The following is a 26,753-nucleotide window of genomic DNA, read 5'->3' as shown; positions in this document are numbered from 1 at the left end:
GAACTTTCTTAGTACACAAGTTTCTGCTTCGGTGTGCATAGAAAATAGACCACTAATTGCCTTCTTACCTGTCTAGCACTGTTAACCAGAACCTGGCTGGCTGCTCTGTAAATTAGGCAACCCTATTAATGGTGCTCCTGCATAAATCAGCTGAGCACTACATAGTTGATTTCATTTGAGATTCACAAGAGGATCATTTAGTTAAGAGGCTGGTTTGGGCAAAAGTAGCACTTCTTTATTAAATCCTTGGTTTCCTAACCACAGTGGGGGACAGGAAGTGATCACTTCACAGGACACCTGCCAAGAATGGGAAACCTGGAATCTTTCACTGGGTTTATTTCTTGGGACAGGTTCCTTGCTTCCCTTGAACCTTTGCCTGTGTTGGTGTGCTCTGGATCTTTGGACTGCATATTACTCCAAGGGGAAGTCATCTTCTAGTTTGGGCTAGTGCTGGGACCATATGGCCCAGATGGCTGTGGGGTTTCTGAAAGCTTCTTTACTACGAGGTGATGTCTCACTTCCTTCAGTTGCCGTGATGAAATTACTCTCACGAAGGTTTCTGCAATGCCACGTGGATTTTATTGACTGTGAAAAACTATTGTAGATGCAATATAGCACAACTGCCTCAAATCAAAAGATCTAATGGTCATGCCTGGCTAGAAACCCAGTGGCTGGGTGTTGCTGTGTTGTAGCTCACTGAGTGGTGTTTCAAGGCTCAGGCATTCATTTGCTCCTTGGCAGTGCAGACACCACCTTTGTCAAGGGTCAGTGCAGGCTGCCCAGAGCTTTTGCAAACTGAAACAAGCTGAGAGTAGCGAGCGTCTCGCAATCCCTCTGCAAGCACTCAGTGCTTGCTAAGAGCCAAATCCAGAGGTGCCCTCCCAAGGATCAAATGCCCAATGCATTTCTTACCAGTTGGGAGAGACTCTGACCATTCAACTCTCCCTTAACACACTACAAGACCAGGCAGTCTCCCAAGTCACATCGAGTGTTTTCTGACTGCTGGTTTTTAAAGCCTCCGGTTATTCCCAAAGCTTGGACCAAATACTGAGTTAATGATTACTGGGTGAAGTTTCAGTGGTTATTTTGAGGGGACAGCCTTTTCCAGCCTTCTGGACACCTGAGGCAGGACATTTAATCAATGTCTTTGTCCTTGTCAGCTGATGCATTAAATCAGATGGTGTTCAAGTACATAAAATCATTTCAAGCATTGACAACGTGCTTTCCAGTGTGCAGGTAAGGAGCAATAAAAACTACATGCATCATTCAGAGAATAAAAATCAGGTCAAGTTTTCAATTAAATGTGTCAACCTATACCCATTATGTGTGTGCAGTTCATCATCCCTTCATAAAGATATTGATTTTTTTTTCCTAGTCTTTTATGTAATTGTGGATTTAAATCACAGCCTTATGAACTTGATCTGGACTCGAATTGTGAATCTTATACAGAAATAAATATATAAATACAGACTGAACAGAAGTAGTATAAAAAGTAAGGAAATTGACATATAATAAAGGGGTTTGGAAATACTAGACAGAAACATAATTAACAAGATTAGAACAGAGAAAGTGAAAGAGAAAGCAGATGAAAGAAAGTGGTGGAAGATAAGGCAAGGGGCAAGAAAGGCAAGCAGAGGAGTTTTGCAGATCAGTGGAAATAGTCAAAGCTACATGGATCCTGAATATATCTTATATCTAAATTGCACTTAAAACAGTGCATTATAAATAAATAAGCAAAGCTAAGATGTTACACTGTACAGGAAATGTTTAGATTATTTTATATACAATGGAAAATAGTAGTCATTGTCACTAAGCGAGTGAGAAATCTATATTATTTAATTGCCTCCACTTACTTTTGTCTTAGTGAGTTATCTGTGAGAAAATTCTAGTTACTTTTCCTTGATTTTTTACAACATGAGAGGTCCAAAAAGTTTTCAGAAGGTAGACGTCTCAATTTAGAGAATATATCAGCATTTCAATATTTAGAATTAACCTGTGCTAATGACTGAATGAGCCTGTAAACATAAGAACTAGGCCCATTGTGGTGAATTGCACAGACCAGGAAATACAAGCAAGGAAGCTGGCTGAACAGCTTCAGTTGATACCACATCTGTGTGCTCTCTGACATGGCATTTTGTATGCTGCCCTCCTCCTCCTCCTCGTTCCCAGGGCTCTTCTCTTATCTGCAACATGTTATAGACAAACTCACTTAAAAGAATGCTGCGTTTCTTCTGCTTTGCCTCTGTAGATCCTTCAGCCCAAGACTTATTCACTACTCAAAGGACAAAGGGATGGCTTTTCTTGTGGATTTCCTCTTAGCACTTCCCTCTGTGGAGTTTGAAATGTTCACAGCACCTGCTGAGATTCTGTGATATCAGATATGGAGGGAAGAAAGAAACCTGATGCCTTGATTTTCAAATGAATTTCAGTCATTGCATACCCATATAAATACCTTCTGAAATCCATGTTAGATCAAGTGTCCTAAGGTTAAAAAAGTGTCCCCTAGTTCTTAGTGTCTACTTGAAGCTCTCAGAAGTGCTACTGGAGCTAAGAAAAAAGACTGTGTGGACAGCGCTGGAAGGGGTCAAGACACTTCCAGAGCCCAGTTCTTGTGTCATTGGGTGTTCACAACCAGAGCCCAAAAGCTTCCTTTTCTCTTGGCAGTACCTTGAGCTGATGCAGACCAGAAAAGAAAGGTGTTTGCAGATGGAAACCCATTCTGGAAAATTTAACCCAAGAGATTGACCAAGATTACATTATCTCCCTTTGGTCAGACCTGCTGGAGCATAGCCCAGGTCCTGCTTCCCACTTGGGGAGAGGGATGGTGAGAGCCCAGCCTCCCTCTCTCCTGGCTTCTAGACCCATGCTTCCTTCATGGAAAAGGTCCTTCATGACCTTTTTCCTCCATGCCCAGGGCTGGAGGATGGAGCATTAGTAATACCTCCCAACATTTCCCTGCAGGGCTCAATATCACAATTGCCACATGGTGAGCTCTCATGCAGTCCTCAGGTCCAGGGCAGGGATCTGCTCACTGCTGTGAATATATAAAGGATTGGCTGCTAAGTTTTCAGATGTATCTGTGGAACCTGTGTAGTGTGCAGCAGTTCAAAGTTTGATTAAATGTGGGCAGCTTTGCATAAAAAGATTGATCTGGAGAGACATTGCTGTGGGACAACATCCCAAAAGGAATTCTAACATACTTAAATCCAGCAAAAAAACACAGCAGCTAAGAAAACAGAGCAGGAAAATTCTGTGCAAGGTTGCTGTCTCCAGATGTTGGCTATTCCTGTTCTCTACTCTTGTTTGGGACGAGCTGTACACCGTTGCTTTTGCTTTCAGAGCCTTGCAGAGGAGGCAGTGACTCCACACCCTCCCTACATGGGCAGCTACTGTGTGTCACGGTTTCCCAGCTTCACTTTCATACCAATCCAAACAATTACAAGGAAAAATTCCCCACATGTTTGGTGAGAGGTAGAGATACAGAATGGAAAATTTCAGCTCAAATAGTTGAAGTCCAGCAAAGTTACAACGGACAAACAAGAGGGGAGGACTATGGTGAGAACTGCCAGGTGCCACTTGCCTTGCCAGGTTCTGTCTGAGCCCCAAACCTCACGTGCCCCAGAGAGCCTGGGGTCTAGGGGAAAAAATCAAGCAGTCAGGGGTTGTTGCAAGAGTTCTTTTTAGATTGATGATTCTACCCTGGATTCCTCTAGCTGTAACTTTCTGGATAAACATATATATATGTATATGTACGTATATGTATTTTTTCCCCTAGTCCTATCTGGTATAATAAACACTGAGTAGAGAACAGAAAACTGTGGGGCAAAAAAATATGAAACAGCTGTGTTTTCAGCGGGAATGTTTACAGTATTCAAAAGTAATTCCTCAGCCCTTCTTACGAGACAGTGAAACTGTGCTTCCCTTTCATTATCACTCTCTGGTGATAATGAAATAATTAATATTGGGGAAGATGGAAAAAAAATCAAAGGTGCAAATTAGAAAGTGTAAAAAGAGACTACATATATAAAAGACTGTACTATTCCCAGCTTTGCCAAGGCAAATTCCCTATGTATTTCCTGGACAAGGTCTTGTTTAAAATGGCTGCGTAAACATGACTTCCTGCAGTTCAAGCTCTCTTCTCTCACACCTGCAGTGTGAAGAAGCTGATGTGTGGTGGGAAGAGCAAACTGAACCTGCTGTGTGCCAATGCTGAATCGCTCAGAGGCCTACAAAAACTTCTTGCCAAAAAAAAAAGCTGATGAACCAGTCTTACTTTAGGGCAGGTGGAATAGTTCGTGCTCTCATTTTTATCGTTAGCTCTAAGAGAGAAAGACAGATTTGTTTTCACATGGTTATTGATTATTAACCAGCTTTGTGAAAGGTTACCTTTCTGCTAGATACAGCCATGGTGGGGGGTTAAAAATCAATCTCTGGGAAAGCTCTGTTTCCCAGTCAACTTCTCCCAGTGAGGTCCCTCACCATGGGTAGAGTTTACCTGTGTTGGTTTGAGCACAGATGAGAGAGAAAAGGAGATTATTGTGAATATGTTCCACTCACCTTCAGTACTTCTTTTCTGTCTAAATGTGGATTCCAGAAAAGGGTTTGAGCACTGAGAAGTTGTTAAATATTATACAGATAGAGAAAATCTAACCAGATTATTTTAGGAACTGTGACTGAACTATACTCCTTACTGTTTTACACTCTAATTAGACAGTCAGGGTGGTGGGAGGAATGATAAAACTTCCATAGGTTATAATAGGAAAAGGAGCTAATTGAGTAAGGGTTCACAAATTATTTGTGTTGAAAGGCAAACAAAATGCTCCTGTCATCTTTCCTAGGGAAAAAAGGTAATGCTGCATCCAGATGGCCTTAGTTTTTACTGATCTCAGCAGCCTGCAGTCATGTCTGTCAGACACTGCTGGGGAAGACTTCCAAAGAACAGTGACTCACATCAAACCCCTGAATTAACCATTTGGAGGCAGGAACATTGCAAATGCCCTTGGACTTCAAGAAGCATATTGTATATGTTGGCACACATTTTAAAACCACATAGATATGATGTTAGGCATGTGATCTTGCTTTCAGAACCCCTGGCCATTCAGAGATTTGTATTATATTGCAAAGTTCTAGGCTTCATAGAATACGGAATGAGTTAACTATGCAGATTGTCTCTTCTCTGTCAAACACCAGGCTAGAGGAATGTGATTGAATCTTGACAAGTCCTTAAAACATGCTTGAATCTAATATGCTAACTCAAGTATTGCAGTGCAGCTATTGTGTGATGTTACTGTAGGACAGCAGCAGCTGTGCACCTGAAGCATTTGCTACTGCTGCTTGAATATCTGAATCCTGTGCTTGCGTTGAGGATAGTTACAACCTGCTGCTCTATTTAACACTGCTGCTATCACCATCATTATAATTACTGCTACAGAATCGAGGATTCCTTCTTGTCTAATCTTTTGGACTAGCAAGGTTACTGTAAGAATTTCTGTTTATGCATACAAATATCTTAAGGGTGAGTGCCAGAGGATGGGGTCAGACTCTTTTCAGTGGTGTCCAGTGAAACAGCACAACAGGTACAAACAGAAACACGCAAAATTCCATTTGAATATGAGGAAAAACTTCCTTTCTTTGAGGTTGACAGAACACTGAAACAAGCTGCCCAGATAGATTCTGGAGTCTCCTCTGTAGATATTGAAATCTGGAGTTTCTTTTCAGCCTGAACTAAAACTGTGTTAATTGGGTTTTGGGACTATGTATGAGACACAACACTGAACTTTTCAGCTCCATGGATGAAGTTGGGGGATTTAAGCAAATGTGCCAGCCATAAATATCCCCAAGTTATGAGGGACTTCTGCAGTCCTTTAAAACTTCCTACAACAGGTAAAGTACAGGATCTCCAGCTGAACTGTAGCATACATCCAGATGGGGTTAAGGGTGGGGAAATTCTACCTGTTCCGTTGTTGATTTGTTCCTGTGTGTGAAATGTCCATTACTTTTCTCTGTTTTCAATGGTTAAAACTTGACTGTACATCTCCCAGTGGGAATAAAGATGTTTGTATCAACCATTTTTTATTTTCACTGCCTACAGACTGAGGATGGTCAAGTTTCTCGTTATTCCAAGCCTGCCAAAACCAGACTTGGGGAGTGAAGACGGGGAAGTTTTCAGCAGGGAGATGACAATGTATGTACAGGAGAACCTGGACTCATCATTCAAAGTCCACAAATGAGCTAGAGGCAAGGATGCACCTTTTTATCTCTTGCATTGTGCCTACCCATCTCAAGGCTCTTCTAGTTGGAAAATTAAGACTGTTTAAATGCAGTCAGCGGCAGGGTCAGCTGTGTCTCACACAGCAGCACTTAATCAGGGGAACACTTTGTGCAAGCTGGTGAGAGGCAAAATGTTTACATCAAGTTTCAGGGAAGATTTAAAATGTGGAAAAATCAGCTGAGGACTATTACATTCATAGCACTTGGGAACTCCTTGGAGCACAAAATTCTGGGAGTTTAGTAGAAGATGTTTTGATGTCTTGTATGAACACCCTTCTGCAAGTCCCTCAGGTGATGCATATTGACCACTTTCAGGGATGAATTTGTGTCTGCAGAGCCCAGTTCTGGGGCAAGTGAGGCCATTGGCCATTCCTATCATTCTCATCGGCCTCCTCCATCATCCATTTTCCACATCGAGTGGACAATTTCCCATTCGGGTGGGACACCAGTGCTCAGAGACTTCTCCTGGGAACCCCCAGCTGTGGAAGGACGCAAGCCAAGTATCAATGGCTGCATCCCAGGTCGAGGAAGCAGAGAGAGGTGGTCCCTGGGATCTGGTTCCAGCCTCCCCAGTGCCGGGATACCCAGCGGGTATTTTCCTGCACCGCAGCTCGCCACCTTGTTGTCAGAACGGCAAAGCGTGCCCTTATCGCCTGCTCACGCAGGCAGAATGAAAGAGAATTAGCTCTAAATTATAGGAAATTCATTTGCTTTGCAGGGTGAAGTGTTTGCTCTGTTTAGAAACGTTCGTTGTAGAGAGAGGACCGCATTAAGACACCGGGTAATGGTCCTCCCAGGAGATGAATCAATTTGCTCTGGGTTTTATGGCCTCGGGTTTGTTTGTCCGCGCCGGTTCCCCGTGGAAAACCCGGAGCAGTAAATGCTCCAGGTAACAGATCTCTGGGGAAGGGGCTGTGGGTGCTGCTCTGGGGCCGGGGCACAAGACGTCTCCGGATCAGAGGACAGCCGTGCCTGAGAGAGACCTGAGAGGAGACATCTCGGGCGCAGAGGGGGGAACTCCCGAAGGGAGCTGCGCATCCCCGCTGGCCGCACGCTGTCTGCGAGCCCCGTCGGGCCGCGCACCCTGCCCGGAATGCCAGGGGATGGAGGGGACAGGTGCCGGGAGCAGGGAGCCCGAGCAGCAGCCATGTCTATCTGTAATTCCCGCTAATAAAATACTTTCTCACTATCCGCACTATAATTGGTTTACAGCCTTTTTTGTTTATTTATCCATAAGAGCTGCTGTTAAATGGCTTGGGAAAGCAATCGCTTAATGGCTCAATATTGAATCAAAGGCTCAGTGTGCTTTCTAAGAGATGGGCAACCCGCGTGAGTTCAGAGCGGAAACTCAAAGTGTAATGGACTGGGCGGGTTTATGATCCCATGGAACCGGGCGCAGGAGCGAGGGACCGGGACCCTCCTGCCTCGCCGCTCAGGGCGTGCATCACCACTGACCGAGCCGAGCCGGGCCGGGCCGGGCCGAGCCGAGCCGGGCCGAGCCGGGCCGGGCCGAGCCGAGCCGAGCCGAGCCGAGCCGAGCCGAGCCGAGCCGAGCCGAGCCGAGCCGAGCCGGGCCACCAGCACCTGCACTCCACAGAGCGGCGGGAGCGCGCCCCGACGGCGGCGGCCGGAGCGCCGGTGTCCGGGAAGCGGCGGCGAGAGGAGGCGGGCCGGGCAGATAGGAAGCGTGCCTGCACCCGAGCAGGGGAGAGCGGCGGCTGGGCCAAGCTCAGGGAGGCAGGGAAATGATCTTTGTCCCTTTCGGTAGCTCTCCGCCTCCTCATAGCCTCGTCACCAAGTCAACCGGCACCAGCTCGGAGCACATTATCTCCGAGGGTCAACACATTGCAGCCCAAGCCGCGGGGAAGGCTCCCAAATTTACCTCTTGGACAAACAATCCGCTGCCTATCGCTCGCTCTGGTGATAGCATTGTGGTCCCCCACCGGCCGGAGCCGGCCTTCTCCCAGGGCTCCGGAACACGGGTACCCCCGAGGGAGCGCCCTGCCCGTCCCAGGGCACCCACATTCCTAGGGCAGATGCCCTCGCAGCCGAAAGCGGCCCTGTCGCTAAACTCCTCCAGCAGCCGAGGCTACCCCGGCCCCCCGAGGGTTTTCCTGTCCGCGCCCGGGGGTCACTGGGGGATGAGCAGCTTCTGGGCAAGCGAAGGGGTCAGGGAAAAGATGTGTTTAAGGACCAGCACCGACGCAGCCCCCTGAGCCCCTGCCCGGCCCCGCAAGCCCACCGCCGCGGGGCTCCTCACCCCAAAGCGGGGAGCAGCACCCGGCAGAAGGGTAGGGGGTCTCGGGGTCCGCCCGGCCGAGGGGAACGAAGGGGGTTGCGGGAGCGGGGCCGCCCCGGGTGGCCTCCTCCGGGCCGCGCCCCGCCCCGGAGGGCTGCGGGAGGGCTCACGTGGGGGAGCGGCGCCTATGGGGAGCCGGGCAGGGCGCTGGGGCCCGGCGGGGCCGCCAGCTGTCAAAGAGGCATCCCGGGCTCTGCGGGCGGGAGCAGCCCTATGTGTCCCTAAGCTGCCAAGCCCCCTCGGCCCCGCTCGCCATGAACACCGAGGAGCAGTATTACGCCTCGGCGCAGCTCTACAAGGAGTCGTGTGCGTTTCAGAGAGCCCAAGCGCAGGACTACAACCCCAGCCCCCCCGCCTGCCTCTACATGGGCAGGCAGCAACAAACTCCTTATTCCAGCGCCTTAGGGGCTCTCGAGCAAGGCAGCCCGCCAGACATTTCACCTTACGAGGTGCCCCCCATCACTGAGGATGCCGGGGTCTCTCACCTTCATCACCATCACCACCCTCATCTTCCTCCTCCCCACCAGGACGCGCTGCCTTTCGCAGACGGGGGGGACACGGGGGCTATAGAGGAGCCCCGAGTGCAGGTGCCTTTCGCCTGGATGAAGTCCACCAAATCGCACGCCTGGAAGGGACAGTGGACCGGTAAGCCCCGCCGCATCCCTCTGTCCCACCCGCTTCTGTCCCGCTCGCTCTCAGGAGCCCTCCCTTGCGCCGGTCCTGCTCTCGCCGCTCGGCTGTAGTGTGGAGAGGTCCTGGAGGGTCCCTTCCCCTTCTCCAGCCTCTGCAGACCCACTGCTCTGGGGCTGCTAACCTGTCAGGTTGAGCGCTGGGGAAAGAGCCGGCACTCCAGTCCCCGCCGGCGGGCTCACCGCTCCCTGCGCCTCAGCAATTATTAACGAATTATTTTTCACCAATTAAGTAATTGTGGCCAAGCCGGGACTTCGTGACGCCTGCCGGGAGCTGCTTCCTCGGGCAGCGCGGTGAGCCCCGAGCGGGGGCCGGGTGGCGGAGGCACCTGAGAGGTGGAGCGGGCGGGGAAGCGACAGGCAGGGCTGGCAGGAGGGGACAGCCCCGCTGCCCCGCGTCCCTGCGCCCACCGTGCGGCCGCGGAGCAGCCCCCGAGCCCCCAGGACAGCCCCCGAGCCCCCAGGACAGCCCCCGAGCCCCCAGGACAGCCCCCGAGCCCCCAGGACAGCCCCCGAGCCCCAGGACAGCCCCCGAGCCCCTCTCGGCTGCCTCTCGGCTCTCCCCGGTGCAGAGCCCACCTCCCCTCCCGTCCCCTCTATCCCGCTCCTCCTGCTCCCCGGCGAGTTTTAGCCACAAATGCACCTCTCAAGTGAAAAAAACCAGGGCACGGGAAACAATGCACAAACGAAACGGAGTTGCCAGTGGGGGGAAGAAACTCTATCTAGGCAGAAAGTTCCGCTGCCCAACAATATTTCTGTCTCTGCCTGCACAATGTTATCGTGTCCTGCGCCTCCGTCACGCCTATACGGCAAATATTATATTAATGGCTTTGTTCAAATAGACAGTTGGAAAAAGGACCGGAGTATCAAAATCTCCACGAAATAGTTTTGGGAATTGCATGGGGCAGGCCGAGGGGGAGGGAAAGACAGGTGGCGGTCCCCAATCTCCCTAGAGGCGCATCCGCCCACAAAGGTAGAAGAGAGTGCTGTCCCAGGCCACGGACACGGCGGCAAGGATGGTGCCAGGGCGGAGGTGGGGAGAAGGAGAGAGGAAACCAGATTGTTTTCCATGAGTTGAGTGAATTTCGGGAGGATTATTATTATTATTATTATTATTATTATTATTATTATTATTATTATTATTATTATTATTATTAATAATAATAATAATTATAATAATATATTATTAATAATAATAAAATATTAATTATTATTATTAATAATAATAATAGTAGTAGTAGTAATAAATAATTAAGCCAAACTTTCGAACTACACCTTTTCCTTTTCTTTTTTTTTTTCCCCTCTTTCTCCTATACCCGAAGAATGAAAAAACCAGCAGGAAAACGAAACTTTCCCCGCGGAAGCCTAAAATTCTCGCGTGTTGCCCCCAGCCCTGCGGGGGGAGCAGGCGGGGGCCGTGCATGGCCGGTGTGATGTGTGTGCAGGGTTCCTGCCGGGGCACGGCGCAGGAACAGAAAGGGGCACCGCGCTGTGCCGAGTGCCACAGAGCGCCCGCAGCCAAACCCCGACATATTTTGTACCGTGTGTGCGGCCCGACGATTTATTTTTCACGGAAACCCTTGGGATTTAGGTGTCCATGGATGCTGCCGGGCTTTGCGCTGTTGCCAGGAAAAGGCGGCCAGGGCCACACGGCTCGGTGCCACACGCCGTGCCCGGCCCGGGCTCCGCCACTCGTCCCGGGCTTGCCGGCCTTGTCCCGGGGCCCGACCGACCTCGGCCCTCCGACAGATTCCGGGCCTTTCCCCTTCCCGGTAGCTCCAGTTTAGTTTAAAGTAACAGAACAAGGTGGTTTTTTTTCAGATACAAACTCATGCATGCATAGGTTTCGATTTACCAACATTTTTTATACATGTATACATTGATTTTAATATTTATTTATATACTCAGGTAGATATATACACATGACTTTGCAAGCATTATATGTGTATTTAAATACATATTTTAAATACATATTTAAATTTTAAACATAGGTTTATATTTATAAACGCTGTATATATAAATACAGAATCATGGCAATAGGAAGATGGGAGCGGTGGGAGAGTCCACTTATCTTTCTTGAGACGATTGTTTCATTCTGGCTGTTTAAAGCACCGTTCCCTACAGACGATATCAACCCCAAAAACGTTCCCAGACGCTGGCAAGAGTGGCCCTGGGTTTCCGTGCCCACCTCCGGCCCCTCCCCGGTGCCCACGCAGGATTGCGGCGATCCCGCTGCTGCCGCTTTTCACGGGAACAAGAAACCCAAGGTTTCATCACCTTGGCCAAATGAAACGGCTGCGCTCCAGCTCCCGGCCCGGCCCTGCAGGCCCACTAATTATTATAATTATTATTGCTTCGCTGTAGAGGGGGTTTTTTTGGTGCGTTGGGTTTTTTCGGAGACTTTTTTTGAGGGGTTAAATTTTTCAATTTTGCTTTGGTTTGTGTGCGTGCGTGGTGGAGATTTTTCTTTTCCCGTTCTTACTATTTTATTTTATTTTATTTTATTTTATTTTATTTTATTTTATTTTATTTTATTTTATTTTATTTTATTTTATTTTATTTTAATTTTATTTTATTTTATTTTATTTTGTTTTATTTTATTTTATTTTATTTTATTTTATTTTATTTTATTTTATTTTGTTTTATTTTATTTTATTTTATTTTATTTTATTTTATTTTATTTTATTTTATTTTATTTTATTTTATTTTATTTTATTTTATTTTATTTTATTTTATTTTTTAAAATTTAATTTTAAGAGGGAGCTTCCCTGAAAACCTCCTCCAAACCATTGCTAAAAAAAATATTAAATTATCGTAAAATAAAAGAACAGCAGGGGTTGTTTCGTGGTCCCCGCAGCCCCAGGCTGACTCTCGCTTCTCTCCAGGGGGATCCTACATGGTGGAACCGGAGGAGAACAAGCGGACCAGGACGGCGTACACGCGGGCACAGCTGCTGGAACTGGAGAAGGAGTTTCTCTTCAACAAGTACATCTCCAGGCCGCGGCGGGTGGAGCTGGCTGTCATGTTGAACTTGACCGAGAGGCACATCAAGATCTGGTTCCAGAACCGGCGGATGAAGTGGAAGAAAGAAGAAGACAAGAAGCGAGGGGCGGGCAACAGCAACGACCCCGAGCAAGACTGCGTGGTGTCCTCCGGGGAGCTCCAGACCAAGGAGGATCTCCAGGCATGTCCCGCCGGGAACCTTCCTTCGGGAGCCTCCAGGGACCTTCTCGCCCCCAGCCTAGTGCCCAGAAGGCAGCAGGACTCTCGGTGAGCCGCGGGGAGCCCCAGGGCCCTGGATGAGGAGAAGGATGGGACACGGAGAAGAGCCGAGAGCTTCCCTCCGCCGGGCAGAGCCACTCGAGCCTTCCCTCGGGGAAACGCGGTGCCGCCATTCCCAAACTCTCGTTCCCGGGAAATAGACGGAAGATGCCGGGCTGTGGCAAGGAGAGGCTCGCTGTGGGCTCTAGCCCCGGAGGAGGCCGCAGGGAGCCGCCGGGATGGCGGCGAGCTGGGCTCCGCTCCCCCGGGCCGTCCGCGCCTCAGCGAGCCCCACGGGCCAGCTTCTCCCGGGGAAGGCGGGCCGCAGGTGGCCAGGGGCGGTGTGTGCCACCCTGGGTGCCACCCGGAGAGGGCCGGGAAGCGGAGGAGAAGCGAGCCTTCCTTGCCGCGGGCAGCTGTAGGTCGGAGCGCGGACACCGACCCCAGAATCCCGGAGCATCCGCGGGCTGGCACGCAGCCGTCCCCGTCCCTTCCAGTCCCCCCAGGGCACCGGCTCTACCCAGGACTCTTTCAGGACTGTTACTTACTTCTCTGGAAACTGGAACCCGGTTTCTTTCGTTTTCTTTTGCTTTTAGGAAAAAAAAAAGGGGGGGGGGGGGGGAGGAAAAAAAGAGAGAAAATATTTTTAAAAAATTAGAAAAGACAAAGGCCACGTGTCCTGCGGGCGGGATTTGTCTCCCCCGATGACCGGCTCCGGATGACAGGCACAGGTAGCCAGACCCTCCTCCGGGGCTGCGGGGACCCTGCGCAGGTGCCCGCGGCTCCGGGGACCCGGCGGCTCCAGGGCCGCGCTCGCCGCTTGGAGGGCTGAAGGCGAAAATCGCGGGTGCTCTCCGGGCGGCCAGCAGAGTGATGTATCTGGGGGGCAGGGCTGGTCTCAGGGACCTTGTCCTTTGGGAAAAAGCTCCTGCGCCTCTTCCGAGTCTTTCGCAAGCTCGGACTCTGCCTTGGAGAGGAGAAACCTCTCTTCAGCGTGAGCTCCTGTCCCGCCGTAGCTTTCTGCGTGGTTTTTCTCCGCAGACTTGTTTTTACACCCCAGCAGAGGCTGGGGGCCGGCTGCCTCCCGAGGCACTGCCGAGCACCGGGGACTTTTCTTGGGCTGCTATTTTTCGTTCTGTCCCGGCGTGCAGGAGAGCTCGGTTCCTCCGAGCTGGGAGAGAGCCCGGCCGGGGTTTCCCTGCGGGAAGATGGGCAGCGGAGCCCGCGGCGGCCGCCCGGAGCCCAGCCTGCCTTCCCTGCTTCCAGAAACAGCTTCCCCATCCCCACAACGGCGGGGACTCCAGCTAAGAGGGGAGCAAATCACAGCCGAACCAGAAACAGAAAGCACCGGTTGCGAGGAAATAGAAGCTGTCCGGTTCGCTGTGGGTCAGGCGGATCTGCCTTCTCTCCTCGACGGGGAGGTTCCTGCTCTGTACCCGGCACAGCAACCCCTCGAGCATCCCTCGGGGACCGCCACAGGCCCTCCCGAGCTGCGGGCCCGGGAGTGCCACGGGAGGAGGAAAATGAGGACCTGTCCTGGTCAGAGGATGCTCCCAGTCCCTCGGCTGAAAGCGAGGGGGAGAGCAAACAGCTTGGCACAGCTCTTTGCACTTTTCTCCTCTTACATGAAGCTTCTAACACTGAGGCGGAAACTTGAACTGGAGGTGTAATTTGTCTATTGCTTTTCTTTCCTCTGGGGACATTAATATCTGTGTGCCAGAAGGACTACTTCTGGTCATTTTTCCTGCACGTTCCCTGAGAAATTTCTCATCCGAGCCTGTATACCCTTATTCATCAGAATGGAGTGAGGACTCTAACTAATCATTATATGAGCAAAATTCAAATAAAGCTGTTCTGCATAAGAAACAAAGCACCATATTAATTAAAGTAATATTTCTTAAACTTTTGGGAAACATGAAACTGTTTTTAAACCTCAGAACTCCCAATCACTATTCATTAGCATTAACCTGTCACTGGCAACATGAAGTGGAACAATTTCCATGTACCTTTTACAATGTCTGGCACTGACATTGCAATTCAGGAGCCACTATAAAAACAGATCCAGCTGCAGGAAGGATGTCTTTCACACAAAATACCTCGATTTTTTTCTAAGATTTGTTGAGCACATTGCCCTGGCTGAGCAGCATACACGGTAGCTGAAACGTTGCCCGTCCTTTCTTTAGTATAGTGCATTCAGTTTTGATTTTCTTTGTGCACTGCTCTGAAAATTAAAAACGTGCACAATTGATGTGAATTGTTTGATCACAGTGCCAAGGTGTTTTTATTAGTAGAAGAAGAATCAGAACTGCATGGTTTAGTTTAAATGAAAAAGTATTTTTCTTCTAAGAGCTGACATAGTTTATTTGTTTAGCACTTAGATTAATATGTACAAACATATATACACACCATTTTTACAACTGCACCAATGGAAAAAATAACATTAACTAAATCAAGACAGCTCTGGGACCTTGTAGAGCTAAAGATTCACGGTAACTTCACCTGGCAGAACAGCCAGCCCTACAGAGTCCTGGGGAAAAGCAAGGCTGGCATAGAGAATTATAAGGCCACTAGAGTTCTTGAACCATTTCACCTCACCAGAAGCAGTTGTGTAGATATATCCATCTACATAGGAGACACCTCCCCTTATTAAATAGTTTATGATTTATTTGTAATCTAGGATAGAATATCCATAAAACATTCTCAAAATACTTTTAAAATCAGACAAGAGATAATGAAGTGTGAGGCATCTTTTTATTTCCTTCTTGGGCAATAGTGAAGTCTTTCAGGCAGGTGTGGGAGAGGTACATCCCCAAAAATTGTATGTGTTCAGTGTTAATTATTTTAAGGAAAAGCTGAGCAAGATTCAGGGCAATTTTCCTGTCCCTGGGTCACCATGCCTTGCCATGGCATCCACCCTAGTGGGAACTATGGAGACATCAACACTACCTATGGCTCCAGGGAAGATAGTGAGGCTGTGAGTCTTGATTGAGCTTTGCAAGGCAACACCTTTGCTGCTCCTACTTTGCTCAGATCCATCCCCCCAGTACTGCAGGGAAAGTGTTCTTTTCCTGCTTCTGCACAAGTGGGACACTGACTGCCATCCCAGGAGAGACCACGAGGCAGGATCTCACCTTCTTCCAGGCCCAGCTGAGCATCTGATGAGAAGGGCACACTGCTGGGCAAACCAGCTTGGGGCTGCTGTCACACACACAGAGCAGATCCTGCTGCCAGCCCTGCCTTACCTCCCCCCCAACAGGACCGGGTCCCACCATCCCGCAGCAGCGGTGATATGAAAAGTAGGATTGCCAGACTGGTTTCCTCTCTTACCAGCCCTCATTTTTTGCCTGAAAATCTCCCAGTTTATGGATAGTTATGCCTGTAAACCAATTCTGAAAGCAGTGGTTAAACATAAGGTGTGAAAGACTTTCCAGTTAGACACTGAAGGCTGCTACCTCCTACTCTGATTGCTGCTGCTACCACAAGCACAGCTGAAGAGAGAGTAACATCTACAGGCTGAGAGATGAAATATTGCTCAGAAAGGCTTTGGTGTTTTGAAGTGCAGCCAGGAGTGGGATGCCAGCCCTGCAACCACCAAAGCAGAGTAGGCCTTGGCAGTGCAGCTCATGGTCTGTCCTCCACACAGGGCAGAGGTGGCTGAGGGTTAAGTGCTGAGTTTCAAGACTTGTTTTGGGAGTAGAAAGAAATGCCATTGTGCTCCCCTCATTTTTTATAGCTTAGAGAGACCTTTACACATTAGCATGGACAAGCCATGCAAACACACATGCACACACGTGGCTTCCAAAAAACTGTGACTCAGAAAGGCAATACCCTTCCTGCTTTCTTCTTCCCTGGATGGGGATAAGAACGGCCAGATCTTCAAGGATATTTTTTATAGCAATCAGGAAGAAATATAGGGAGGACAATGAAATGAAATGAAATGAAATGAAATGAAATGAAATGAAATGAAATGAAATGAAATGAAATGAAATGAAATTAAATGAAATGAAATGAAATTAAATTAAATTAAATTAAATTAAATTAAATTAAATTAAATGTGGAAACACTGCAGCGTCCGTGTTAGTAGTGATCTACTTTCACCTACCCATTACTCACATTAATTTAACACTTAACATTTATTGTCACTGCTCCTGTCCCACTGGCTTCCAGCACCTTTTCCAGTGTCTTTCCATGCACTATGCCAGCACCACTTTTCCGTGCACTATGCCACAGCCCCAGCAGTGCTTTAGCTGCAAGTGCAAGGAATGGTGGAGCAAAGGGGAAAGTGCTTGGAGGCAAGGCTTCTCCCCGTCTTTGTCTTTCTGCATCTCCTCTCCTCCCACCACTTGCTGTCCTGGTATGCAGCTCTTCTGTTTCTCAGCATTTTTGGGATCACAACATTTGCAGGAACAAGCAAAATGCAGAGGAAATGAGCTGAGTGCCCCTCTCCCCAGCATGCCTTGGTGATGAATCAGGCCTGGCCAGACTCATTCATGGAGTAGGAAACTCAAACACGTGGTTCCTCTACTATAAGGTCTGACGCACTTGCTGCCTCATATCAGGGCTTGTTCCAGAAATCATTTGCTTCCAGCAGCAGCACCACTGCAAGGAGGAGAGGCTGCACTTTCTGCATGAGTACCATGTTCACAGGAGCCCTGATGTCTGGCCCCATCCAGTAGGATTTACTGGGCACAAGAGTCAGGTGCCTTTGCAAACAGGCAAATTCTTCAAACAACCCAAAACCAGATTGAATGGGAAGAAACTCCAGAGATGTAGGTGAGCAGGACCAACAAGGCAAGAAGATTGCAATGACCATTGCAAATGCAATGCATTTGCTAAGGAGCACTGGCAAAGAAGGGGTTGCTTGGCTTTGTCTCATAGTAGGGAACAATGGGAACAACAAGCTGCTGACAGTGGCAGCTTCATTTTCTCCCTGTTCTTTGGGCCAGACCCAGGAGAAGAAAAGCATCTGCTCAAAGAACCCTTGGCAGAGTGATTTAAGATTAAAAAGTAAAATACATGTAGCAGGTTCAGAAAGCAGAGGGTGCAATGGTTTGTGTCTCTGCTACCAGGGATAGACTTGGTAGTGGATACTGGAAGAGTTGTCTCCAAGAGTGATTGGTAGCACTCTGGTGTTCTGTTTGAGCATGGGCCATGTGTGCCATTATATATTCAGCTGTGCCTGCTTTGGACATTCCCTGCAGACCTCAAAGCAGAGGCAGGCAGTGATTAGTGACTTCACTGCTGTAGGAAGAAATCAGAAACAGGGAATGGAACTCCCTTTGGAGAGAACGGAGGGTACCCACAGCCTGTGCTGGCAGACCAAGCAGTCTCAGGACCAAGGTGGAGCCATACCAGGTCCTGGACTGTGCAGAGACTTGTGTTTGAACACCACTTTCCTGGGCCCAAACCCTTCTCCAGGGAAAAGCAAACAGTTACCTGTTGGGAGCCTCAGCTGGGTGCGGCGTCGTAGGGCTCCAAGTCATGTTTTGAGCACAAGCCCTCCAGGAGAGGAGGCTGCACCTCCCTGCAGCAAGCAGCAGCAAAGCAGCCCCCTTGCATCCTGGCTTTTAACAACATTTCAGCACAGCGGCTCAAGTCCCTCTGGTTCAAACACGTGCCTCTCACTCCCTGCCAGGACTCCAGCCAGGAGAGCTGATCTCTCATCTGGTATGCCCTCTCTCCTTTTCTGCTGCTAAGCCCTTGGTGGTGAGTCAGTATTTGGCTAAGGGTGAGACTACATGAAGTGACATTGCTCAAGATAAGGTGGCAGAATAGCAAGTCCTGTTTTGGGATTCTTTTTATTTTTAATTTATTCTGTAAATTGAATTTTTATCCAAAAAATTGAAAACTGTCACAAAAGGGGGAGGAGGGGAAAATCCCTTTTACTTTGAAGGGATCAAATCCTTTACCCTGGAATAGATGTGCTAGATCTTGTTGTTAAAGTCAGGCTGTTTCCTGGAGTTGTGTTTGAAAATATGCTCACAGCTTCACCCTCTGCTGCCACATCACTGATGGTTTGTTATATTCATCCCACATATTTCAGTGAGACAGTTTTGCTTTAAACAGAAAGAGCTACATCTGATGGCAGGTGTGCAAGAGAGCATTTCGAGCTGTGCATGAGATTAGGTGGAGGTAAAGGCAGAGGAAAGGGCCATAAAATGTAGAGCTGCACGCCCCTTTCACCACAAAGAAGGGATTCCTTAGGAGCACCCCTGAAGGAGCAAAAATAGAACTGGAACTGGAACCACTGAGCTTTCTACTCTGTTCTTCTGCCCAAAGTAAGATCACTTCAGACATGTTGTTCTGTTCTCTTCTCTAAGGCCTACATAACTGCAGATTTCACAGTCTTCTCTGTTCCAGTGCATCATTACTCCTACCATGAGTGCATTTTCCTAGCATGCAACCAATCTTACAAATTGCAGTTATGGTCTATGCTTTCTGGCCCTAATAGCAAGGAGAAGACAGTGTACTTCTCTTCAAAACAGCCTCCCAAGAAGCCAAATGTCGCCCTGAAAACTCAGTTTTCTGAGCTTGCTGACATCGTTTTCTAAGACTTTCCCAGAACAGTAACTGTAAACATAGATATGTGTACATTCTTTCTGATACATGTCTTGTGATGGGCATCTCTCATGGCCAGTGGAGTGGGAATGTGTTATCCTGATCATCCAATCCCTGGCCGTGGTCAGAAACCTATAAATCCTGGGAGGAAAATTAAACTTTCTCTTCCTTTCACCACACCTTGAGCTGTGTCCGTGTGATCTATTCAGCACCAGCAGCAACAGCCAAAGGAAAAGTTTTGGTGAAGAAAATTAATTTTCCAGGCAACTTCTGCATTATTAGAGACTTTTTAGAGAAATTACTGAGAGCGGATTCCCAGAGCTCAAATACAGAAACTGGACAGGATGGGCCTACAGGGCAAGTAGAGGAATGGTACTCCAGATGCTGATGGAATAGTGTTAGAGGGTGCACAGCCAGAAGGATGAGCTGGCACTGAAAGCAGAAGAGGTCAGAAGAGAGGCAAATGAAGCCTGAAGCTGTTGGTTTGCTATGAGGAGAAGCCAGAGGGAGGCATTAATGGAGAAGGGTGAAGAAAAAGGTAACTGATGTAATGCCAAGACCTCAACAGCTACAGGATTATGACACCAATGAGGTCATTAGCTGGGAATGCCATTTGGCTTCTAGGGAAAAGCCACGATACAGAAACCAGGTGTTTTGTGTGTTTTACTTAGCTGTTAATTGCAGCTCGCACCTTCCTTGCAGAAGCTTAACTCTCCCTTGTAATGTGATGGAGTTTTCTCACTTGTCTCCACATTCCTCCTGGTCCATACACTAAAAGAAAGTGTTGTGTTTCTAGCAGAGATTTCCATTTAATGCAGTTGCTCTGCACTAGTGTTTATTCACTGTTACATGCAGGGTTTGTTCCAGCTGTTCCTGGTTATGACAACTCAGGTACTTAAAGTCCTGCTTGCTCAGGGCTCTAAGTGGAGCTCTTTCTTGGCAAAAAATCTTACAGAGCTGCCTCATGGTTCCCGTGAAAAATAATCCAAATTCATTTTAGATGCAGGCGCTGGAAATCGTCAGAAAATCTGCAGAGATGTGGGAGATAAAAATCCACTTAGGGCGGCAGATTTATGTCCTGCTCCAGCAAAAAGTCCCATTTTCCCCTGTGTCTCCTTTTATCCCAACCTCTCAGCTTGGCTCTGAGGAGTGAGGTAAGCCACACAGCAGCACTGCTCATGGAAGATCTGGACACATCCCACCCTCTCTGTGGTGCTGCTGGATTATGGAGGGCTGGAAGTAGTGATAGCTTGTTGGAAAATCTTAGTGAAGGTGCAGATGTGGTCCCTAGATAGGTCAGGGCTTCATCCTGCTCTGGTTGCAGCTCTATAAACACTTGGGAGAGCGTGGGGAGGGAGGCTCAGGAGAGAAAGGGCGTTTACAGGTTGGCATCAGGACCTAGGAAGGGACAAAGTGACACCTGCAGGCCGTGTCTGCACGGAGGAGGTGGGGAAGCCAGACCAAGGGAGATGCGGTGTTACCTCTGCACTCCTCTGCAATGCCAGCCTGGCACCGTGCCTGGTTGTGGGGCACGGAGTGGGTGATGGAGGAAGATGTAGAAGGAACTAAAAAGCACCCAGGGAGGGAGCAACTAAAGAGGCAGTGTTTCCCTCCATGCCATAGGGAAGGAATTGTAGCTGGGAGCCAGAAGAGTGGCAGAGAGAAGAGGAAGAGGAAAAATTTGCTTTCAAGCTTTCTCCCTCTTTCAGGCCTACATGGAATAAAACATGGAGCAGAAAGCAATAATACAGATGGAGGAACCGTCAGGCAAGGGCAGAACTGGAGAGCAGCAATGGATGGGCAAGAGCCAGGAAGCTGTCACATCCCCATCTGAGGGTGCAGTGGCATGTCACATTAATCTGAAATCCCAATGCTTCCTCTCTGCCTCCTGTTTCTGCTGCAAACAGAAGCAGCTGGATGAGACAGCTCAACTCATCAATCCAACAAAACTCATCATCCTGCAAAAATTGAAATGAAATATCATTTTGGGAAAAGCTCACTGCACACCTGCACCTGCATTACCTTTGACACGAAGCAGGAGCTTCTGCAGGATCTGGAGGCCAAAAAGAAGCAGACAAGGAAGGAGAGGAGAGTTACCCATGGGGTCATGGGTGCAGCATAACTACTAGAAGAGTTTCCTCTCCTTGCTTGAGTTTTCTTCTGCAGCCTGACACATCTTGGCTGTTGGCCACCTTAATTTCCCTGCTGCCACTCCAGAAGATATCCCCCTTTGCCAGGAATCTCTCCATCTTCTGCCTTCTCTTAAATGGCCTCTGCTACATCCCAATCTGCTTTTTGAAGCCGTCACTTACTCAGTATAGAGAGACATCCTGAAAAAAGGGGGACCAAGGGAAATTTGATGAAAGGGAGCCTTCAAGGGGCATAGATTGTTCCAACTGAGGGCTTGGAAGAAGCATAAAGCCAGGAGCCAGTAAAGGAGATCTAGGCCGTGGTCCAAAACTAACTGCAGTCAATGGGACTGATTTGAATGGGCTTTGGACTCGATTCTTGAACAGCAGCTGTAAAAGTGGATCAGGGGGTATGATGAGTGTGGAGAACTGAGGATAGGAAAGTGAGAAGGAGGAGGAATGATTTGTTCAACCATTCAAACATGGTTTATGTGGGACATGTAAAAGCTTTCTTTAATGCCACCAGGGCTCTCCAGATGGTGCCACAGCCATTGGCAGGCTCTGCTCTGTGAGGCCGTGTTTTATATGGCAGCACTGGCTGATGTCTTGTATCGCAGTAGCAACAACTATCAGAAGAAAGGAGAAACACTGCAGAGGGGAGAAAACAAGTGGAACTCTGCTCGATACTGCTGTGCCACCTGGTGGGAAAGGGATGCTGAGCCATTTCAATCCCTTTATATCGATGCCTGGTGGCACAAGCGCAGGGAAGGGAGGGAGGATGTGCCAGACTCCTCTAGTGAGGTCAGCTGAAGACAGCAACACAGTTTGGAGGCGGAAAGGCCTTTCTCATCGCCGGCATCCCTGCGGAGCCCGGCGGGAGCTGCCGCCGCCACCTGCCGGCCGCTCCCCTGCCCGCAGCTTGGCAGGTGGCGCTGGCGCTGTCCCTGTCCCCACCGCCCGGCGCTGCCAGCTGCACAGGCACAGCGCTGGGCAGCGCCTTGGACATCACACCAGGAACCGGTCCCGTGAGCCCAGCACAGCTGGAGCACCTACCCCAGTCCTGGTGCTTTTGCCTTCCTGCTGAAGAGGTCAACAGAAAGGAGTGGATCTGCAGGGACATTCCACTGGGAGCGTTCACATCTGCAGGTATCCACGTCTTCTTACAAAAAACACAAGAAGGAATGCCTTTCTGGAACTGGCTCACACGATTTCAATGCCACTTAGGAATCTGAGCGCACCCATGGGCTGAGGATGCCTCAAGATCATTCCTCAGCACCGAGCCAAGCTCTCACCAAATGGTCACCAAATGCAGGTGACTTCTATGTTTTACCCTCTAGAACAGGCCGGCTGTACCTAAACCACGTCCCGAAAGCTATTGCTTGTCCTAGCCCTAAATCTCCACCCAGAGGTTTCCTGAGCAGCAAAAGCTGGCCCAAGCCAGCTGCTGGCTGCAGACCATGCCAGCCATTCACTGACCCAGCTGGTTGAGCTGCAGTGCCCAGGAATATTTCCTGGCACCTTTCAGTTAGTTAGGACAGACATGGGAATTCAGCCCTACCTTCGCTTATCAAATGGGCAACTTGCCTGCAGCAAGGAAGATCTCTGTCACCCAAGCTGGTTCTGGATGACTTCAGAGAATTTCCAGGAGAGTGAAGAAATGTGACTACATTCATCTTTGTGAGACAAGTAGTCCTCTCAAGGGGCTTGATAGTGCAGAATGCCAGGGCAGTGAGGATCTGGGAGCCAGGCTGAGAACCTCTGAACCAGGACTGAATGGTTGAATTTGAAGAGCACTGCTGAAGGGATCTGAGCACTGCTGAAGAGATCTGAGCACGTGCTAATTTGGGAGAAAGCAGTCTTGTGTCTTTCATAAAACAGCATATATAGAGCATGATGTTCAGAAAGGAAAAACAGACTGAGAGAGGTTAAACATTTAAGGTCAGATAAAAACACGCAGCTGATTCCTTCATCATGAATCATCATTTTGTGCTGACTGTGCTCCTAACATTTCATACTGGCCCTTGCTTTTTCCTGGCCTGTCAGGAAGAGACCAGTGAACTGAGCAGGGTGGGTGGACAGGGTGTGGCATGGTGAGACACGGTGAGGAGCCTGCCTGGAAAGGAGCAGTGGCTGCTGGCCTATCACTCCTTCCTTCCATGTTTTTTGTGGTCTCTGCAAGCTGCCGTGGTGCTGCTGTGTCCCTCCCAGTGGGCTTTCCCTTTGCCCTGGACCTCAGAGCTCATCCCAGACCACAGGAACTCCATGGGGCGCAGGCAGCTGCCAGGTTGAGGTGAGGGGCACTGCACTACACCTCAGCAGGGAGGCAGCAGGTGCCACTGAGGGCATCCCCTGCCTCCAGGAGCACTTGGCACTGCAGCCCCAGCTCTTCCCCTTAGCAGGGCAGAAGAAACCTCCTTATCTGTGAGTCAGGAAAATTCCTTAGTTTCTTTCTCATGCTGCACTTCAGTTTTGCTGTCTCTTGCACAGGGTGTCAGCACCAGGGTATTTGTGTGATAGTAGCTCCCAGCCCACGGACCTTATAGGAGCACTTTCCTACACCAAGAGGGAAGGAGGCAGGTTTCCAGCTGTCCATGGCAGCATGCCTGAGGAGGCATGTGGAGGAGGCTGAATCCCCCCAGACTCTGGACCACCACAGACTCTGGTGGACTGCTGGCCCCTCGCCATGCCAGCCCCATCTGCCCCCGCTGGAGCAGCTGCTTTCCTCGGGCCAGTGTCGATGTTTTCCTGCTCCAATTCAGGAACGTGTGCCCACAGGCAAAGAGATAACAAAGGGCACGTTTTACCGGCAAGACCAAGCCTCTGAGGATGGAAAACACCTTTGGAGCCACGATAGCAGATTGGTGAGGGAGTGACTGAGAATGAAAGAGTAGGTCCAAAGCGTTGCTCTGGCCTTGGAAGAGCAGGATGTCGTTACTGGGAACAGAAAAAGGATTATGTTTCTGGATTGAAGTCCTCGAGGAAGAAACACAGCTCCTGATAAGAGAAAGTCGCTTTTTCTTCTGAGTCACTACATTCCTGGGAGTAGTTGTGCAAGATGTTTTCAGAGACCCCTTTTCAGATCTCCATGGTTAGCTCTATCTCCACCTCCTTAGATGCTTATAAGCTTCTCGATGGGGAGGAAAGAAGATCTAAAAACATGGGCATAATTGTCAGAGAAACAACTTGTGCACTTGATATACATGAAAAAAGAGTGGTTTGATTATTTTTAAAATAGCACATCACTATTTTAAACTGGAAAAAAAAAATCTTTGGTATTATGGATAGGAAGCAATTCTCACGAATGGAAATTCTGTCTTACCCAAAATTTTACAAATAACAAAAAAAAAAATAAATCTCTAGATCAGGTGAGGACTGGAATTTCCCTAAAATGTAATCAAAAGCTTGAGTTATCTTTAAAGAGACCTCAGTAGTTAACTGTTGCACCACACTTTATACGACTTCCAACTATCTCCATGAGAGGAATCGGCTCATTTTCAAACTGTGGAAAATGGAAGAAAAACCTTTGATACTTATGCCTCTTGTCTCTTTCTTGATTTAGGAGTCTAAATGTCTTTGGAGGCTCAGAAGGCCTCTTGGTGTCCAAGTCTTTCCCATACTGCACTTGAGGTGCCTAAAAGCTGAATTGGGGTCTTAAAAATCCTGAGACTCTCCTGATTGTGGAGTTTAGGTTTGAGTTCTGCATCAAGATGTTCTCCAAGGACTTAATTACAAGCAAGCCTTTGTTGAAAGCCCTAACTGTTGACATTCAAGTTGGGAAGAGACCAAACAAGTCTTGTAGCCCTAGGTGATCTTTCTGTTTGCATGCTCACACCATGGCATGGAAAAATTAGACCACAAGCAATCTCAGTTTCCAGGGCTGAAAGTTTGTCTTGAATGCCAGCAGAGGAAGGGACAGAGCAGTGAGGAACATCCCTTTCCCAAGAATGCAGGAGATAAGGCAGCTCTTCTCTCACAAAGGTCTTTGGGTCTACAAGTTATCTGCAGGACAGGCTGTAACTCTGTGGAAGGCAGCAAGGCATGTCAGGGGAACAGGATCTGACTCAAAAGCAAAACTGCACAAGCTTGCGACAGCTGCCCAAATACACCTGGGTGACTAAGGGAAGAAGAATGCTGAAAGCAGGGGAGTTCCATGTGCTCTGTTTGGCTTGTTCTCTTCTTTTGGAAGAGCACTAAAAGCAGTGGTTTTTCCCCCAATCCTGCCTGTTGCAGCTGGGCACAGGAGCGCTGAGTGGCAGATGTTACATTTGGCATCTTTCTAGTTTTCTTCAGTACAGCTCAGGTGCTAGGGATCAGCAGGTTGGAAATGAGCTGTCAGAAGTTTAAACTAAAGGAGGCTGGATTTAGACTAGATATAAGGAAGAAATTTTTGCAGTCAGAGTGGCAAAACACTGCAACATGTTTCCCAGGGAGGGCATGAAGGGCATGGATTGTGCAGAGAGGAGTGGATGCCCCATCCCTGGAAACATTCGAGATCAGCTTGGGCTGGGCTCTGAGCAACCTGACCCATCTGAAGATGTCCCTGCTCATTGCAGGGCAGAAGGATCTAGGTGAGTTTTAAGGGTCCCTTCCAACCCACACTATTACATGATTCTATGAAGTACACTTAAGAAAGGTAACAATGAACTTCCCTTAGTTTGAAAAACTGAATCAAAACACCTACCTGGACCAATAGGTTAGATATTACATTAAATAGATTATCTATTATACAGATTGAATTAGATATTAGATTAGCTTACTCAGTGTTTTAATTAGAGGAAATTAGGAGCAATGAGAAAATAATTCATGCCATTTAGCAGTGGTTAACTGGTCTGGAGTCTAATGAATGTCACAGATTGGTATATCCAGACATCTGTGTGAACATGCAATGAGAATCATCCATGAGTTTTCATCCTCTATTTTCCTGTTTTTGAAGCAGGGGGATCCAGTGGGTGTCATCCCAAAACAGATGATACCTCAATTTAGAAACACAGGGCTTGGAAGGGATTCCCAAGACTTTAATTCCAGTCTCCTGGCAACAGACTGTTTGTTTTTGTGAATAGCTCAAATTTTTCTTGTTTCTTTGCAAGTAACTCTCTGTTGCCCTTTTTTAAAGGAGGGTAAGTTTGACTTCTGGAAGTGTCAAAAACTGAGAATGGAACTGGGGGCATTGCAGAAGTTGAGACATTAATTAGAAGAAACTGTGTTCACCTGAGTCACAGCACGGCAGGACATGCAGGTGAGAGGGAAATAGTCGTTCCTCATCAGCGAGGAGAGCGGGAACATCCTGCTCCATCAAAGAGCTGTTCTGGATCAAAGCCCAGAAGGCTGCTAAGGCTTCTGGGAGAGTTTGTTCCCATCTGTCCCCAGAGGTTTCTGGCACTTCCCTGCCATGGCTTTCTGACAGAGCTGTTTTGCTAGGGAGATTCCTAGCACGCCCCTCCTCAGCACCTGTACTCTGCTGCATCAGGCCACGCATCCCATGACCTCTCACTCCAAGAGGATCCTTGCTCTCTTGCTGAGCTCCTGGTGCAGCTGGACTGCCCTCAA

At 48.5% G+C, this 26,753-nt stretch overlaps 1 protein-coding gene across 1 annotated transcript; it reads left to right on the top strand.

Annotated features, from left to right (window-relative positions):
* The first annotated feature begins 8,760 nt into the window (after window positions 1-8,760).
* On the top strand, window positions 8,761-13,057 carry PDX1 (pancreatic and duodenal homeobox 1). Its single transcript, XM_086881683.1, has 2 exons — window positions 8,761-9,214; window positions 12,144-13,057. The coding sequence occupies exons 1-2, from the start codon at window positions 8,824-8,826 to the stop codon at window positions 12,530-12,532; spliced, it is 780 nt and encodes a 259-aa protein (XP_086737809.1). The 5' UTR covers window positions 8,761-8,823; the 3' UTR covers window positions 12,533-13,057.
* The last annotated feature ends 13,696 nt before the right edge of the window (window positions 13,058-26,753 follow it).

This window comes from Cyanistes caeruleus, chromosome 3 (assembly GCF_971803275.1).
Source record: "Cyanistes caeruleus chromosome 3, bCyaCae1.hap1.1, whole genome shotgun sequence".
NCBI classification, from domain to species: domain Eukaryota; kingdom Metazoa; phylum Chordata; class Aves; order Passeriformes; family Paridae; genus Cyanistes; species Cyanistes caeruleus.
Note: the sequence above shows the minus strand (reverse complement) of the source record. Positions and strands in the feature narration are given on the sequence as shown.

What these genes read in the sequence shown, in the direction of transcription:
- PDX1 (XM_086881683.1), top strand. Translation starts at nt 8,824, where the DNA reads ATGAACACCGAGGAGCAGTATTACGCCTCGGCGCAGCTCTACAAGGAG. An exon ending in CTGGAAGGGACAGTGGACCG is followed by an intron (nt 9,215 to 12,143) that starts GTAAGCCCCGCC and finishes GCTTCTCTCCAG; the next exon opens with GGGGATCCTACATGGTGGAA.